The sequence below is a fragment of the Ciconia boyciana genome, chromosome 8 (assembly GCF_034638445.1).
Source record: "Ciconia boyciana chromosome 8, ASM3463844v1, whole genome shotgun sequence".
NCBI classification, from domain to species: Eukaryota; Metazoa; Chordata; class Aves; order Ciconiiformes; family Ciconiidae; genus Ciconia; species Ciconia boyciana.
Window position 1 is genome coordinate 111,768 of NC_132941.1, and position 14,581 is coordinate 126,348.

The 14,581-nt window shown below is 42.9% G+C and overlaps 1 protein-coding gene across 2 annotated transcripts; it reads left to right on the plus strand.

Moving 5' to 3' along the window:
• Positions 1-404: 404 nt before the first annotated feature.
• Positions 405-14,501, plus strand: TUBGCP4 (tubulin gamma complex component 4). 2 transcript variants are annotated; one of them, XM_072870836.1, is made up of 18 exons: positions 405-548; positions 634-762; positions 1,367-1,489; positions 1,990-2,043; positions 2,495-2,551; positions 3,130-3,209; positions 3,911-4,112; positions 6,124-6,289; positions 7,446-7,570; positions 8,302-8,352; positions 8,756-8,861; positions 9,203-9,310; positions 9,546-9,684; positions 10,161-10,338; positions 11,319-11,453; positions 12,616-12,732; positions 13,188-13,327; positions 13,647-14,501. In XM_072870836.1, exons 1-18 carry the CDS (start codon positions 471-473, stop codon positions 13,657-13,659), a joined length of 2,001 nt encoding a protein of 666 aa, XP_072726937.1. In that variant the 5' UTR covers positions 405-470; the 3' UTR covers positions 13,660-14,501. The 2 variants fall into 2 exon arrangements, with proteins under 2 accessions (XP_072726937.1, XP_072726939.1); XM_072870838.1 differs by lacking the exon at positions 634-762 and having other exon boundaries at positions 439-548.
• The last annotated feature ends 80 nt before the right edge of the window (positions 14,502-14,581 follow it).

Below are 14,581 nucleotides of genomic sequence, written 5' to 3' on the forward strand. Positions count from 1 at the left end.
GAAGGGACTGTCCTGGAAGGGACCTTCTGGACCTTGCCATCACGGCCACCCACGTTACTCAACCATCCTCCTGCAGCAAGCGAACACCAACGCGCCCCAAGAGCGGCGAGGGCCAGGGCGAGGGCCAGGGCGAGGGCCAGGGCGAGGGCCAGGGCGAGGGCCAGGGCGAGGGCCAGGGCGAGGGCCAGGGCGAGGGCCAGGGCCAGGGCCAGGGCGAGGCGCCCCTCACGACGCGGTCCGGCCCGGTCGGCCGCTCCCGGTGACTCTTCCAGCAAGCCGGCGCGCCCGCCCTCGCGTGGCCCCGTTCCTGTCCGTGCCCGCTGAGGCCCTGCCCCCCGCAGCACAACGGCCTCCGCCGCCCCCGCACGGCGAGCGGCCCCCCCCGGCCCCGCTGAAGCCGCCGCGCAGGCCCGCCCTTCCCGGCGGCCCTTGCGCGCTTCCCGGCAGCCCGCGCGGCGCCGCGCGGCAGGATGATCCACGAGCTGCTGCTGGCGCTGAGCGGGTACCCGGGGGCGGCCTTCACCTGGAGCAAGCGCGGCGGCCTACAGGTACGGCCCGGCCCGGCCCCGACCGGCCCCCGCCGGCGCGGCCCGCCCCGCCCCGCCCCGCCCTCACCGCCGTTTCCCCCCTCAGGTGTCTCAGGAACTGCCGTTCCTGCACCCCAGCGAGACCAGCGTCCTGAATCGGCTCTGCCGCCTCGGCACCGACTACATCCGCTTTGCCGAATTCGTGGAGCAGTACACGGGGCACGTACAGCAGCAGGTGGGGCCGCCGCTCCGCTCCCCTGTATTTCCCGGGCAGAACGGAGCGGGTGCCGGTCCGGCCAAGCTGCCCCGGAGGCACGGATGTCCTGCGGGGCACATCCGCGCCGGCACACACAGACGCGCTTTCCCGAGCAGAGCTCCAGAAAGCTCTGTGCCATGCGAACAAGGGAGGGCGCAGAACAGCGAAAGAGGGACCAAATGTCAGATCTCATTTTTGGGGAAGCATACTGTAATTTCTGGTCACTGCAGACTGGCCAGGGTTTGTGAACTGTCCAGGATGCTCATCCGTGTGTTGTAGCGAGTCCTCCTCGCGGTTCGTGAAGAGCTTTGAGATCCAAGAGGCATGCATAAGTACAAAGAAGCGCTGAAGTTACCAGTGGTTCCCAGCACTTGGACATGTCCACAGAAGAGCTAAATATAACTGCGCTCAAGTAACTCCCCTTGTGACAAACTTCTGGTTTTTTTCTGGGCACTTTCCTGCGGGCTAAGGTGCATTTCAACATGTTTGGACCACTGGCTGCTGGTGTAACGCTGCACAGAAACTCCATTACTCTTTAGTCCTGCACTGGGGAGCTGATGTAGATTTTATTGTTTGGTTTCAGGACCATCATCCATCTCAGCAAAACCAGAGTGGATTACATGGCATTTATTTGCGAGCCTTCTGCACAGGTCTGGATTCAGTGCTGCAGCCATATCGACAGGCACTACTTGACCTAGAACAAGAGGTAAAGGAGAGAGACTTGGAACAAGAGGCTGTCCTGCTGCTGACAGATTGTGGAAAGTTGTCATTTCTGCAGTTAATGTGCTAAGTAGTAGTAGCTAAAGAGGAGACAAGGTATTTTCCTTTCCGCATCAGGGATGTCTTCCAAATTATTCCTGTGAGGTGCCATTGTAAATGACTCTTCATTCTAATAAGTATTGTCCCCTCTACCTTCACATCAGTAAGTGCCCCATCTGCCTCGGAGCCCAGTGCTGTTTCAGACTATTGTGACTTCTGTTTTCAGTTGTAAAGGCTTTGATTAATGTCTGCTAGATTAGCAGCTGTCATATCTTGGGTACTGTCACCATCCAGTGGTTGTTATAGCCTAAAATGGGACACAGCCCAAAAATATGGGGGGAAAAAAAGCTGTGGGAACTGAAGGTTTGGAGTATAGAGCCAAACGTGCTTTTTTTACTTATCCATACCTTACTTTAATTTCCATTAATTGCTTTATTGTTCTTACAGTTTCTGGCCGACCCGCATCTTTCCATCTCACATGTTAATTATTCCTTGGACCAGGTATGTCATGTTAATAAACAGGTAGTGCTCTTTGGTTACTCTTATCACTCCTTGAGTCTAATAAGAAAGTGGGTGGGATAAAGAAGGGTTAGTTTGTCATGTCATGCCATTTCTTTTTAACACCTCTACATTTGTAGTCCCTTAATCATGCTCAGATCACTTGCACTTTGACACAAAGCTTAGGCCCTCCACCTTGACCCTTGCATATTCCTCGCTGCCTGTGTTTAGCTGCAACTCCAGCTGGAATATAGTAACTTCATACATCTTGGTCCAGTGGAGGGAGGACATTCTTCCTAGAGATTTTCTTGTCATGTTTCTAATTTGTGGGGAAAGCCGGATGATAGTTTCATTAAATTAGTGTAATCAGCTCCCATCCACACTTACTCAAGTATAGTTTTTCTCTCTCCCTTGCATAGCAACCTAATTCAATATTTTGCTCCTTGTTCTGCAGTTTCAGTTACTCTTCCCCTCTGTGATGGTCATGGTGGAACAGATCAAGACTCAGAAGGTACAGTAAAATTGTAGCTAGTTTCTCTTAACAACTTTCCTCTTTAGCTGATTAAGTTCTTTCTGCCCTCATTCCAAAACTTTAATACTAGGAAAGAATGCGGTTTTGGTAGTGGGTGCCCTATTCCTAGTACTCCTGTAAGTATTGAGTAACTATTTTGCAAATCCATGTACACTGGATTTGACTTTTTCATTATCAGTATGATCTTTGATGCCTTGCATTTTATATTCACAATACATTTCATGGTACGAGATGCTGCTGGTTGGAATGTCTTCTTTTCAGAGTCTGTTTTCTCCCAGTGTCACCTGGGAAGAAAAAAAAAAGGCAGAAGCTAATGTTTTCAGAATGCAGAGATGCTTACTTTTTGTTAAGGGAAATTTTTGAGAGAAGCTTGGGTGTGGAGCCGCACATAGAAGGCCTCTGTCTTCACTACATGGAGTATGTTGCATCTTTCTGTAAGACTTGTACAGCTTGTTAAGGCATTTTCTTTTTAGACAAAAGCGTAGTGTTTGAATGTCTGAAAAGGTCAGTACAGATCCAAATAACCGACCTAGTCTAACCATGTTTTCTTTCTGCAGATTCATGGATGTCAGATATTGGAGACAGTCCACAAACATAGCTGTGGGGGGCTGCCTCCTGTTCGCAGTGCTCTTGAGAAGTATGTAGATACAGTAAAGCTATTATTTCATTCTTCTGTAGTAACTGGAGTTAGTGTCAAAGTGTTTCTCTTACTTGTGAAAACAATACATGCAAAACAGGCTTGCATGATATAAAAGTAGGAGTAGCATGCAGGGAAAACTGTCACAGTCCCCATTATTTACCTAAAGCAGGCTTATGGCAGGAATTAAGGCTTTCTCCATACTTTGGACTTAGGGCTGAGGAAAGTTCAGACCCTATGTTTTTTCTTCTTTTGAGGTCTATGTGAGCTGTTTTACGTATGGTAGACCCGTTATTGTTTTTTGATCCTTCAAAAGGATAAATGTGACTGGGTGAGTGTTGCTAGGTTTGTATGTCCTTGGGGAGAAAGTCAGACTACTTAAAAGATAATTTGTGTTCATGCTGAAATGGTAATTGAGTAGAAACAGCAGGACTGGGAAGCTACTGCAAACTTACTTATACTTCTGGTATACTAGCAGATCTCTGTGGAGAAGCCACATATTCAGAGAGTATGTTAGTTTCGTTTTGCAAGTGATCGGTCCACCTTTCTCTGTTTTAAAAAAAATAATTATAAAATTCCACATTAGCCATTTAGCACTTGCCATATTGCCTGGCTGACTAACTGGACTTTCCAGCATGATGTACAATGAGGTTTTGATTACTGCGTGCAAAGGCCCCACTGTCTCTTTCTCTTGACCTCAGGATTCTGGCTGTGTGTCATGGAGTCATGTATAAGCAGCTCTCTGCCTGGATGCTGCATGGATTGCTACTAGACCAACATGAAGAGTTCTTTATCAAACAGGGCCCGTCTTCTGGGAATGTCCCTAGCCAACCCGAAGAAGATGACGATGACCTAGGAATTGGGGGACTTACAGGAAAACAGCTACGAGAACTGCAGGACCTGGTAAGACTGCAAGTCATAGCTTGGCATCCTTCGGTCCTTGGGGAGCTAAAGAAGAAACATATTGTCTTCTGCTTCAGTGTGAGCTATGCTAGACTGGACATATATTGAGACCTGGCAGGATGGAAAATCAACAGAATATTATCATAGATTGCAGCTAGGCATAAAGGACAGAGACATATCATTTGGCACAGCTGGATAATCTTGGGGCAGAAAGCCCTACGGATGGAATCTGTGTAGATGCTGATGTCAAGTAATTGGAACTGCTGTACTCACCCTGCTCTTGACTGACTCTTTTCTGATCCCTTACAGTCAACAGTGTGATCTGCTCAACGTAGGCGTTGGTGGTAGTGTGAGCAATTGCAAGGAAAAGGGCGTGGGGAGCTTGGGTGTTGACTTGATTTGCACTCTTTTCTATTGGCAGCTGGGTCGGGTACCTTTCTTGCACAACTGTTTGTTGTGCAAATGTTACCTAACAGGGTAATACTACTGACATTACTGGGGAAAAATGCGCTATGTGAGAGTCAAGAGGCTGCTAAGAACGTGTGCTAAGTTAAGCAAGGGAGCAACTTGCCAGTATACTGGTGAAATGTGGTAACTCCTCATGTAGATGCATACCATTAGAGTGTCCTTGTGCAAAGCAGCTTTCTCAATGGAGTAATCTTCCACATTTTGTGCATCAGAATAGTGTTTGCATCAGGGACCAGTGAGAAGCAAGTGCAACTCTGTAAATTTCACACTCTAGTTTACTGTGAGAAGACATTTCATGGGCACCCATGGTGTTAGTGTGCTGCATGCAACTTGGCTGTGAACACACAGCAGATTCACCCCCAAAACACCCTGCACTGCATTCTAATTAAGTGCCCTGTACAACCAGTCTCTGGTGAGGACAGACTACACACAGGCAAAAACAAGGGAAAACCTTAAAAGGCAGTTAGTGAACAATCTATTATTTCACTGTATCGGATATAGGAGGAATGTGAAAATTGGTGAGTCTTCTAGATCCATGGTGGAAAATGTAGGCATTAAGAAGATGATACCAAGAGAGCCTAATTAACTCTCTTCTTCAGTATTATTGACTAACATTGTTGGCAATTCTACGGTCAGGGAGTAAAATAAGAAATCCTGAGTATTGATGGGATAGACTAATAAAATACTTGGGTATTTCCTCATCGAAAAGCGTCAGAAGAATCTTAAGAAAAGAACTGCCGAGTTGTTAACGTCAGTATACAAACTGATACCGAACTCTCCTATTAAAGTTAAGAGTTCTGTAGATGGCAAACGTTCTCAAAAATTTGTTAGCACGGTGTTTTTTTGATTATGGACTAATGACCCTAATTCTCCAATAAGAAGAAAGCCAAATTAAATAATCAGTATTGCTTCTCTGAAGGAAAATCTTGCCTCTGTACTTGGAGTTCTTTATTAATACATTCAGAAAAAAGTTAATAACTTACTGTATTGTTTTAAACACCTTTCACATGAACTGAGAAAATTACCTAATTTATGCTGGTAAGCCTTCAGATCTTTAACCTATTTGCTCACTAGTGGAGGTGTTTACATCTGGCCCATATCACAAGTGTTCTAGCAGTGTTAAAACATATAGGAATGGGTGTAGAGGAGAATTATTTTTGGTAATGCTAATTAACATTGTTATGGCTACAAAAAACCTAATGTAATGCAGTTGCAACAAAAATTCCTTTTGCTGATGTAACATTATCCTTTGGGAGAGCCAATTTGCTGCTATTCCACAAAGGTTTAGCTTCTCCTTTTCCCACTTCTGCTCCCCTTTCTGATTAAAGGAATGCCTTCTCTAGGGAGATCTGCTAGCGTACCAGAAGTATAAAGAAGTTTGCAGGCTTACTTAAATGATGCAAATCAGGTTTGCTGCCTTTCTGCTTACTTCCAATATATTTGGATTCCCCCTCCCCCCCACACACCCCCCTTTATACTCCTTTTCTGTCTGATTTTCTCACACTTTTTCTGCTTGATTTCTTTTCCCTGGGGTCTCTGACAGCGCTTGATTGAGGAGGAGAACATGTTAGCTCCATCTCTAAAACAGTTTTCTCTGCGAGTAGAAATGCTGCCTTCATACATTCCTGTGCGGGTTGCTGAGAAAATCCTCTTTGTGGGAGAATCTGTACAGATGTTTGAGAATCAAAATGTTAACCTGACCAGAAAAGGTAAGGAACATCTTTCTTGCGGCCTTTTCTCAGTTATGAGTGACTAACAAGTATCTTCCAAAATGCTGTATTAATGAATTCCTCAACAGTCACTGACTATTGGCTGATATTCTTCAGAACATATGGATGGTTGTGCCAGGACAGAGCAGTGGTCCCAGTGTTCTGCTTCTGATTGATTCCAAGGGAACGGTATAAGAACACGATGAGTAAATAATACCACTTTCCAAACATAGTCTCCAAGTTTCCAGCAACAAGTCACCATGTGATTTGCTCTGGATAAATAAAGCAATTGCAAAGGTCATGTTTTCTTTTCAGTTTGCATCCCTGTCCCTGAAAGGTGCAGACAGACACAAGGGCACATCTTGCTCTGAGTGTATATGTTGCAGAATGATGTCATAGGATTAAAATGCACCCACAAGCATAAGAGATTCATTGCAAGGTGGTCCCAAAGGTTGCTGTGGAAGACAAATGATCAAGATGGAGCCTTTAAGACAGCAAGAGAGAGACAATGCCAGCTGATGGTTCTCTTTGAGAGCCTGATAAGTTTACATTGGAGATGGTTTTGGAAATATATTCCTACACCAGTTGCGGAGGACTACTGTGGAGGCTCTGTCTTGAAGTTTTCTGTGCAAAAGCACTCAAATGACTTGAGTGACATTGCAGAGAACAAAGGACCAATTAAATTGGGCTGTCTTCTTGCCTTAGGAGAAGCGAGGTGAAAAGAAATTGGTCTTCTAGCTTAGTTGGTTAAAAAAAAATCCCCAAGTTCAGGCAGTAGGATAGATTTGAAAGAGGTGGGGGTGGGTGGAAAACAAAACCAACTGGTTAATGTGGCAGAAAAGCTGTGGGTTCAAAGACCTAGCTCAGTCCCAGGAAAAGGGCTGTTAGTGGCAGTCATGTACATAGAAAATATTTTGGGTTTTTACTGATACCACAGCACTGCCATGTCAGGTGTCTATACTGTAACTGTACTTGCAATAGTAATCTTGCACCTTGGTACTTGTACTTTGAGGCCGCCTTAACTTCACGTTCCTCGCCAGACCTGAGATGGTGCTGCCTGGACAGCCTTTCTGCCCCACTGTGCTGGAAGGGGTCTGCACTTCTCCAAATGGTATTCCTTTTTATTGTCCAAAACACTTTTCTCATTGCTGCACAGGCTCCATCCTAAAAAACCAGGAGGACACTTTTGCAGCAGAGCTACATCGACTCAAGCAGCAACCGCTCTTTAGTTTGGTGGACTTTGAATCAGTGGTTGACTGGATACGGAGCACTGTTGCTGAGGTAAGGATCCTAGGAAGGATAACTACTATACGGGCTGAGGAGCTCTTCAGTTTTCTGAATGACTGGGAGAAGAAGGGGGCTCTTTAGAATCAGTGATTGGACAAGCGTGTGAATGCTGCAGGTAGCTTTTATGTTCTTATGGGGCTCAGAGCTTCATGTTACCCCAACTTCTAGTGACAAAAGGACATTTAACAAATACTGTTCACTTTCACGGGGGAAAGAAGGGAATTTATATATATATATATATATATATATATATATATATATATATGTATTTTTTTATTTCACTTGCAATGACTTCAGAACTTTTCATCATGCTTTCAGCATAATAGATGGCGTCTCACTGGACAAATTCTTTGCTTTGGCAATTTAAAATCTTTTTTTAATTTGGGGTGGGGGGGAAACCTGAGAAGATGGGGAGGTTAGAGAAGGGAGAACAAAGCTAGGGTGGAACTGATTTCATAAGAATTTGCTTAATTTTTGTCATGGGTCTTCATGTTTCTTGGGCAGAGTTTCTTGCTGGTATACATCAAGAGTGTTCTAACTAGTAGCATGGGCTGCCTACACACAGGATTCTTAGTGTGTTCTCTTGTGCTTTATATAGCATTTTACATAGGTGCTTTTCTGTATGCATCACAAGTATTTTAAGCCAGCTACTGTTCTCACTGAATGGGTTTAGATAAATCTGAGGCGAGGTTTCTTTTTTTGTTTGTTTTTTGTTTCCTCACTAGCATCTTTGGAAACTGATGGTGGAAGAATCAGATTTACTAGGACAACTGAAGGTAATGTAACTGCTAGCTTGCTTTTGCTAAAGCAGCTTGAATTTTTTTTTCTTTCTTTCTTTTTTAATGGCTCTTTCCCATTAAATACCTTACTGTCTTAGATTCTGCACTTTCTTCTTTTAGGTAAAGCTGTTTTCATTTTCCTCAAGAATGGGCACAGAGTGATAGAACTTGGTCAGAGACAGAGTTAGAGGGGTATGTGTATGTGGTTTTGTGGTTTGCATCTCGAAGCAAAGACAGCATAGACTTTTTGGGCACTGGATGAAATTCATAGCTCTCCACCTGTGTTTTGAAATGGCAGGAGTTGTCCAAGCAATAATAAAAATGGATGCTATCAGCTACGATGCTTAAAATTTCTGCTCGGTTTTTGATATGCTTATACACAAAAAATTTATCTCCACAGATTATAAAAGACTTTTACCTTTTGGGAAGAGGAGAGCTGTTTCAGGCCTTCATTGACACTGCACAGCACATGTTAAAAACACCACCTACAGCCGTAACTGAACATGGTGAGTGTTGCTTATTCACTTACCAAGCTGTCCTCACTGTGGTATAGCAGGAAAATGGTTAGCAACGTTCAGTACAGAAGAGCTCTATCTTCTCCTCTAGATGTTGTCGTTAGTTTTGAAAGCGCTTGTGAATTAGAATGTCTCACAGAGTGGGTGAAAATAACATCTCAGAAACTTTCAGATGGCAGGTTTCTCTCCATATTTGAAACTGGAATTAAATTAAAATAGTGGAAATAGCCTGTCAGTGTTGTCTTTTATGGCCAAGCATAAATAATTAATGGGTGCAAAATTAGCACTAGCTGCATCATCTTGTGTTGATACCTGTGCTCTCTCATTGTCAGATGTCAACGTTGCATTTCAGCAGTCTGCTCATAAGGTACTGTTAGATGATGACAACCTTCTTCCTCTGCTTCACTTAACCATTGAGTATCATGGAAAGGAGCATAAAGGTATCTACTTGCATTTTTAGTAGTGAGTTAAGAGGGGAGATGATGACCTTGTCTTCAAGTCCTATTACTTACCCTTCTCTGAACTTAAAGAAATATTAACTTTGTTCCCTTTGCAGCCCTATGTGATGGCCTAGCCTGCTTTGGCTCTTCTTATTCTGTTCTTTTGCCTTTTCTTCCTTGCTATGGTTGTCTTGACTGAGAAGACAACTTAATTTAGCACCTCATTTGTTTTCAGATGCTTCTCAGACTCGTGAAGGGCCTTCCCGGGAGTTATCTCCACGTGAAGCCCCTGCATCTGGATGGGCAGCTCTGGGCCTTTCTTACAAAGTTCAATGGCCACTGCACATTCTCTTTACTCCTGCTGTTCTGGAGAAGTAAGTAGTAGGTATGGTCTTTGTATATTCATCTATAGGTTCCCTGATCTCAGGCACTCACTAACATGTTGGGGTTTTTTCCTCTCTATGGAGAGAAAGGTAGAGCTATAATACTTTTAGCTTGCTCCTTGAACCTTAAAATTACTCCTTCCGCTTACTCATATTGGGGGTACTTGTAATGACAGTAAGACCTGCAAGATGCTGACAGATCTGCACTGTTTTACAAACAGTGCTACGTTGACAAAACGTTGCCAGCTCTTCCCTCTTTACAGTGAAATTAACTTTGTATTTTTTAGGTCAGTAACCAATACAAGCAGAAATCTGTTACTCCGAGATGGACCATCACCTGACCTACCCTGTCTGTTGGCAGGCAGCCACCTCCTGTTTCTTTTTCCAGTCTTGCATTGTGATGATCTTCAGTACCTGCGCCCAAGGAAGATTTTAATCTTAAACAATTTTGTATTTTTTGACTGTAGGTACAATGTTGTGTTCAAATACCTGCTGAGTGTGCGACGAGTCCAGGCTGAGCTACAGCACTGCTGGGCTCTCCAGATGCAACGCAAACACCTGAAATCTAACAGAACTGATGCCATCAAGTGGCGTCTGAGGGATCACATGGCTTTCCTTGTGGACAATCTTCAGTATTATCTGCAGGTCAGGATTATAGAGAAAGGTGAACTGTATCAGTTAATGAGGAATTGGCAGAAATTCGAGGAGGGAGCACTGAAGTCCTGTCTTTCAGGGTTCAGATTCTTTGTACCTTAAGGAAATGAGGATTTCCTTTGGAACAAATCTAGAACTTTCTCTGAGTTCCCAGACTTAGTGCTACAAATATAAAGTTTTTGGACTTGTGAATCAGTGTTACTGGAAATGCAGGAGTTTTGGCTCTCTAGTGCTACTAAGCATTTGTGAGAAGCCACAGTCATCTCTGAAGTAGCATCGTTAAGATACCATCCTGACTTCTTCCCTTGCCCCTTTAAATGAACTTCACTTGGAGTTAAGTGACAAGTTGTTGTTTTGGTTTGTTGGGTTTTAGTTTGTTTTTTTTTAAAGAATTGAAAGAAGCCATATTCTGACCATTTGAAGTAAAAAAGAAGCTTTTCAAATGTAAACACCAGTTACTAGTAGCATGATTTTGTAAGAATTACATACAATTTTGTTAATAGCCATAACAGCTGAATTGAAGGGGCCTGGCTTTCTAGATTCTCCAGAGTAATCTGGCTGAGCTTTTGCAGTGCAGCCTTTGTCCTGAGATTCCAGGTAGTATCTCCCAGTGTAAAATTCAGAGATGATTACAATCAAATACCTTTGTTTACATGCTATATACTTTTCCAATAGTTAATCTTATATACTTTTCCAATAGTTAATCTTATATACTTTTCCAATAGTTAATCTTAACGAAAGTTATCATTTCCCTTTCTACTCAGATAATACTTAGGCATCAAAAATTGTTTCCCCCCCAGTTATGTACCACTGTTGTATGTAATTCCCCATTCAGGAGGCAGAGAGAGAGTGATCCTCAGCTTCTAAGGTAACAGTAGCAATAAGGAAAGTAAGTTACACAAAACTTCTGGCTGGTCTGAAGTACTGCCATTCCTCCAGATACTCATGAGATTTCTTTACATATCCATCAGGTGGATGTACTGGAATCTCAGTTCTCACAGCTTCTGCAGCAGATAAATGCCACACGAGATTTTGAGAGTATACGATTGGCTCACGATCATTTCTTAAGTAATCTGTTGGCTCAGTCTTTCATCCTCCTAAAACCGGTAAGTAGGTCTTGTTTTCACCTTTTTCTACAAATTTTGCAACTGCCCTAAGAAACACACCTTTTTGAGCAGATATGACAAACCATTTCTTTTAAAACAGATCAGTGATAATCTCCTGCAGAGCACAGACTACAATTCTAGGAATAAAGCAGGAATAAACTAGAACAGATAATTGAATTAAAATCACTTAATTTACATGGATGTTGGATTCCTGGCAATTTTAAATCAAGATTATTCCAGTGTTCAGTTAACCTTATTAACTTAAATTCTGTTGCTATATTTTTCTCACAGGCAGTTTTATTAAAGAAGTACTAATTAGCGTAGTGCTGTATTCCTGAGAGACTAGTTCTGAAATGCATTAGATCAGGAAAAAAAAATCCCTCTCTTACTTATACTTTAGAGGATAAAAATAGTTCAGATGTTCCTGAGTGGACTTTCAGGGTATTTTCTATTGTTGTTTTATTCAAAAATATGTTACAGTGTTGCCGGCATTTTTATTAAACATGTAGCCTCACAAAAACATTCCCAAAGAAGGCTGGTATCAATGCAACACAGTGATACGGCAGGTATCAGTATTTTGTTTCATTATTTGTTTCATTATTTTGCTCCGTCTGTGAGGCTATAGCATAAAGGTGGCGGAATAGTTATCCAGTCTGGAACTTTAAGTGTTCCAGTAGTTATGTCTGTGGGGACTTTGGGCTTTCTTAACACTCTTGAAGGCAAGTTACCTTGACCCACTGATAAAAAAGAAATTCCAGGTTTTGTGAACAGTGAAACCAAGGCCTTGAACCAGAGCTCTTGCTGTTCTTTATTCTTCCTTCTCAGTCCTGAAGCTGCAATGATGGTCTGTGGCTTGGATAGGGAAGCCAATGTCCAACTTCCGTGCCTACGTGGATGGCTCATGCCAGTCGCTGTTTCGCCAGTAATGTCTGCAAAAGGTTGGGGGTGGGAGGGAAACATGCAGCATACCATTCAAGTCCTTTTTCTGTAGAAAACCTTACAAAAATGCTGTGGGTGCTTTAACATCTTCCTTACTGATTGAAAAACATGGTATCAGCAACATCTTGATTATGAATGCTGCAGCTTTTCAGGTACTAAGAACAGCTTTCTCTGGGTTTGAACTCTGTTTAAACTACTATCTTGTACTTTTTATCCCATGCAGGTTTTCCACTGCTTAAATGAAATTCTGGATCTGTGTCATAGTTTTTGTTCTCTGGTCAGTCAGAATCTGGGCCCGTTAGACGAACGGGGAGCTGCACAACTCAGTATTTTGGTGAAGGTGAATCTATGTTTATATGGACCTGTTCTTCTCCCATGCAAACATTTGCCTAAGCGGTCATCTTGGCTTTAACAGCTGTAGAACAGGAGCGGGTTTAAGCTGAGACCTTCTGTATGAGTGCTTGCAATGATTTTAATTAATTAATCAACTGTTCCTGAGCCAAAAATTCTATGTGCACAGAGAGGAATGTGGGCAGATATGCAGAAATTACACTATTGGAATAGAAAGGAGGTGGATATCAGCCTGTGCCTCTGCCCCTCCTTTTGGATACCTAACACCTAATAATTCTTGCGGCTGACAGCTTACCTTATACTGGACCACAAGCATCACTTCTCTTGCAGTGATTTTTTTTTTCAGGCTGTTAAAGGATTGTTTAGGCAGGAACAGAGATGAAAGGCTTGCTTGCTTGCTTTCTCTCTTGAGAGTGCCCAGAACTGACTTCTTCTAATTTGTAGGGATTCAGTCGTCAGTCATCACTTCTTTTCAAGATTCTCTCTAGTGTTCGCAACCATCAGATAAACTCTGACTTAGCTCAACTGCTGCTACGCTTGGATTATAACAAATACTACACCCAGGCTGGAGGAACCTTGGGCAGGTAGGAATATCTTCAGGGTTGCTTGTAGCATTATCCGGAGGTACTTGGAAGTACAAAGTGATCTAAATGATCATAAATCTTTTTTTTTTATTATGTAAGCCAAAATAATTAGAAGCAAAGTGTTGCTAAATACTGTGACAGAAAAGTAACAAACCCGCATGAGTTAATTTTTGGTTTTCATACACTTTCTCCCCTTCAAGTTTGTTTTGGCATGAAGTTGAACTACCTGCTAGCTCATATTGGCTGAAAAAATGCTGATGCGGGTTGATAAAGGGAGTTCCTTTCAACATGTAGTTAATATTGTACCCTTCTCTTGCAGTTTTGGGGTTTAAGCACTAAGACCTTTTCTTCAGGCTGTGACCAACAGTGCATCAAGCAGTGGAGACTGGTGCCCTTGGAGAGTTTGCACTCAAGTGAGTTTTAGTTCATAGCTGGCTCTGGCTTGGTGAACCGCTGTTTCAGAAGGAATTGGCAGGAAGTGCCACTTACGTGAGGCTGCCCAGTGATCGCAGAAAGCTACTCCATTTTTTCTGAGCTAGTAAAAACATGCTTTCTACAGCTCTGCATATACTTATAAATGCTTCTAGGGAGGCAGTCTGTGCCTGTTCAGAAAGTGAAAAAAGCAACAAGAATTACGATGTCTTGACTCTTCAGCTGGACTATGATCCTTTGCAAGTTGGAGTATGGAGGAAGTAGTCTACTGTTCTTGCCTATGAATGAAGTTTTGGCTGTATTCAAGAGTTCCACTTGTGCAGTAAACTGATTTACAATACACAATGTCTGCTCATCAAATACATACCTCCAGGTAAATGAAACAACTGCAATAGCAGTTTGAGGTAAAGGGGGAGGGAAGGAGTAGATTTTCAGAATCTCTTCTCATACAGTGCACTGTTCTAGCATACCTGTATAGGTAAAGGAGCCACTAGTGATGTCACATGCTTTTTCTATAAAACTTAATACATTTTGTGTGCTAAAATGATGCACGTCAAGACAGAAGCAAGAGCTTTGCCCTATGCAAAGGACAAAGCTCCCTCTGCTGGCAGGGAAGTGTGCTAGAACTAAAACTAAGGAGACTCTTAACTGGGATGCCAGCTCTGAATGTACTGTTTTAATTCAAGACCACTTAGCATGCTACTAGTGACTATCCTACTGAAACAAAATAAAACCATCTTGTCATGCACTTATGTAGAATATTGTCAATGTCTGCAGCCAAGTGCAAAGGGACTAGAGCAGCAGAGCATCCTTTTTCAATGA

What these genes read in the sequence shown, in the direction of transcription:
- TUBGCP4 (XM_072870836.1), top strand. Translation starts at nt 471, where the DNA reads ATGATCCACGAGCTGCTGCTGGCGCTGAGCGGGTACCCGGGGGCGGCC. An exon ending in CGGGGCACGTACAGCAGCAG is followed by an intron (nt 763 to 1,366) that starts GTGGGGCCGCCG and finishes GTTTGGTTTCAG; the next exon opens with GACCATCATCCATCTCAGCA. An exon ending in TTAATTATTCCTTGGACCAG is followed by an intron (nt 2,044 to 2,494) that starts GTATGTCATGTT and finishes CTTGTTCTGCAG; the next exon opens with TTTCAGTTACTCTTCCCCTC.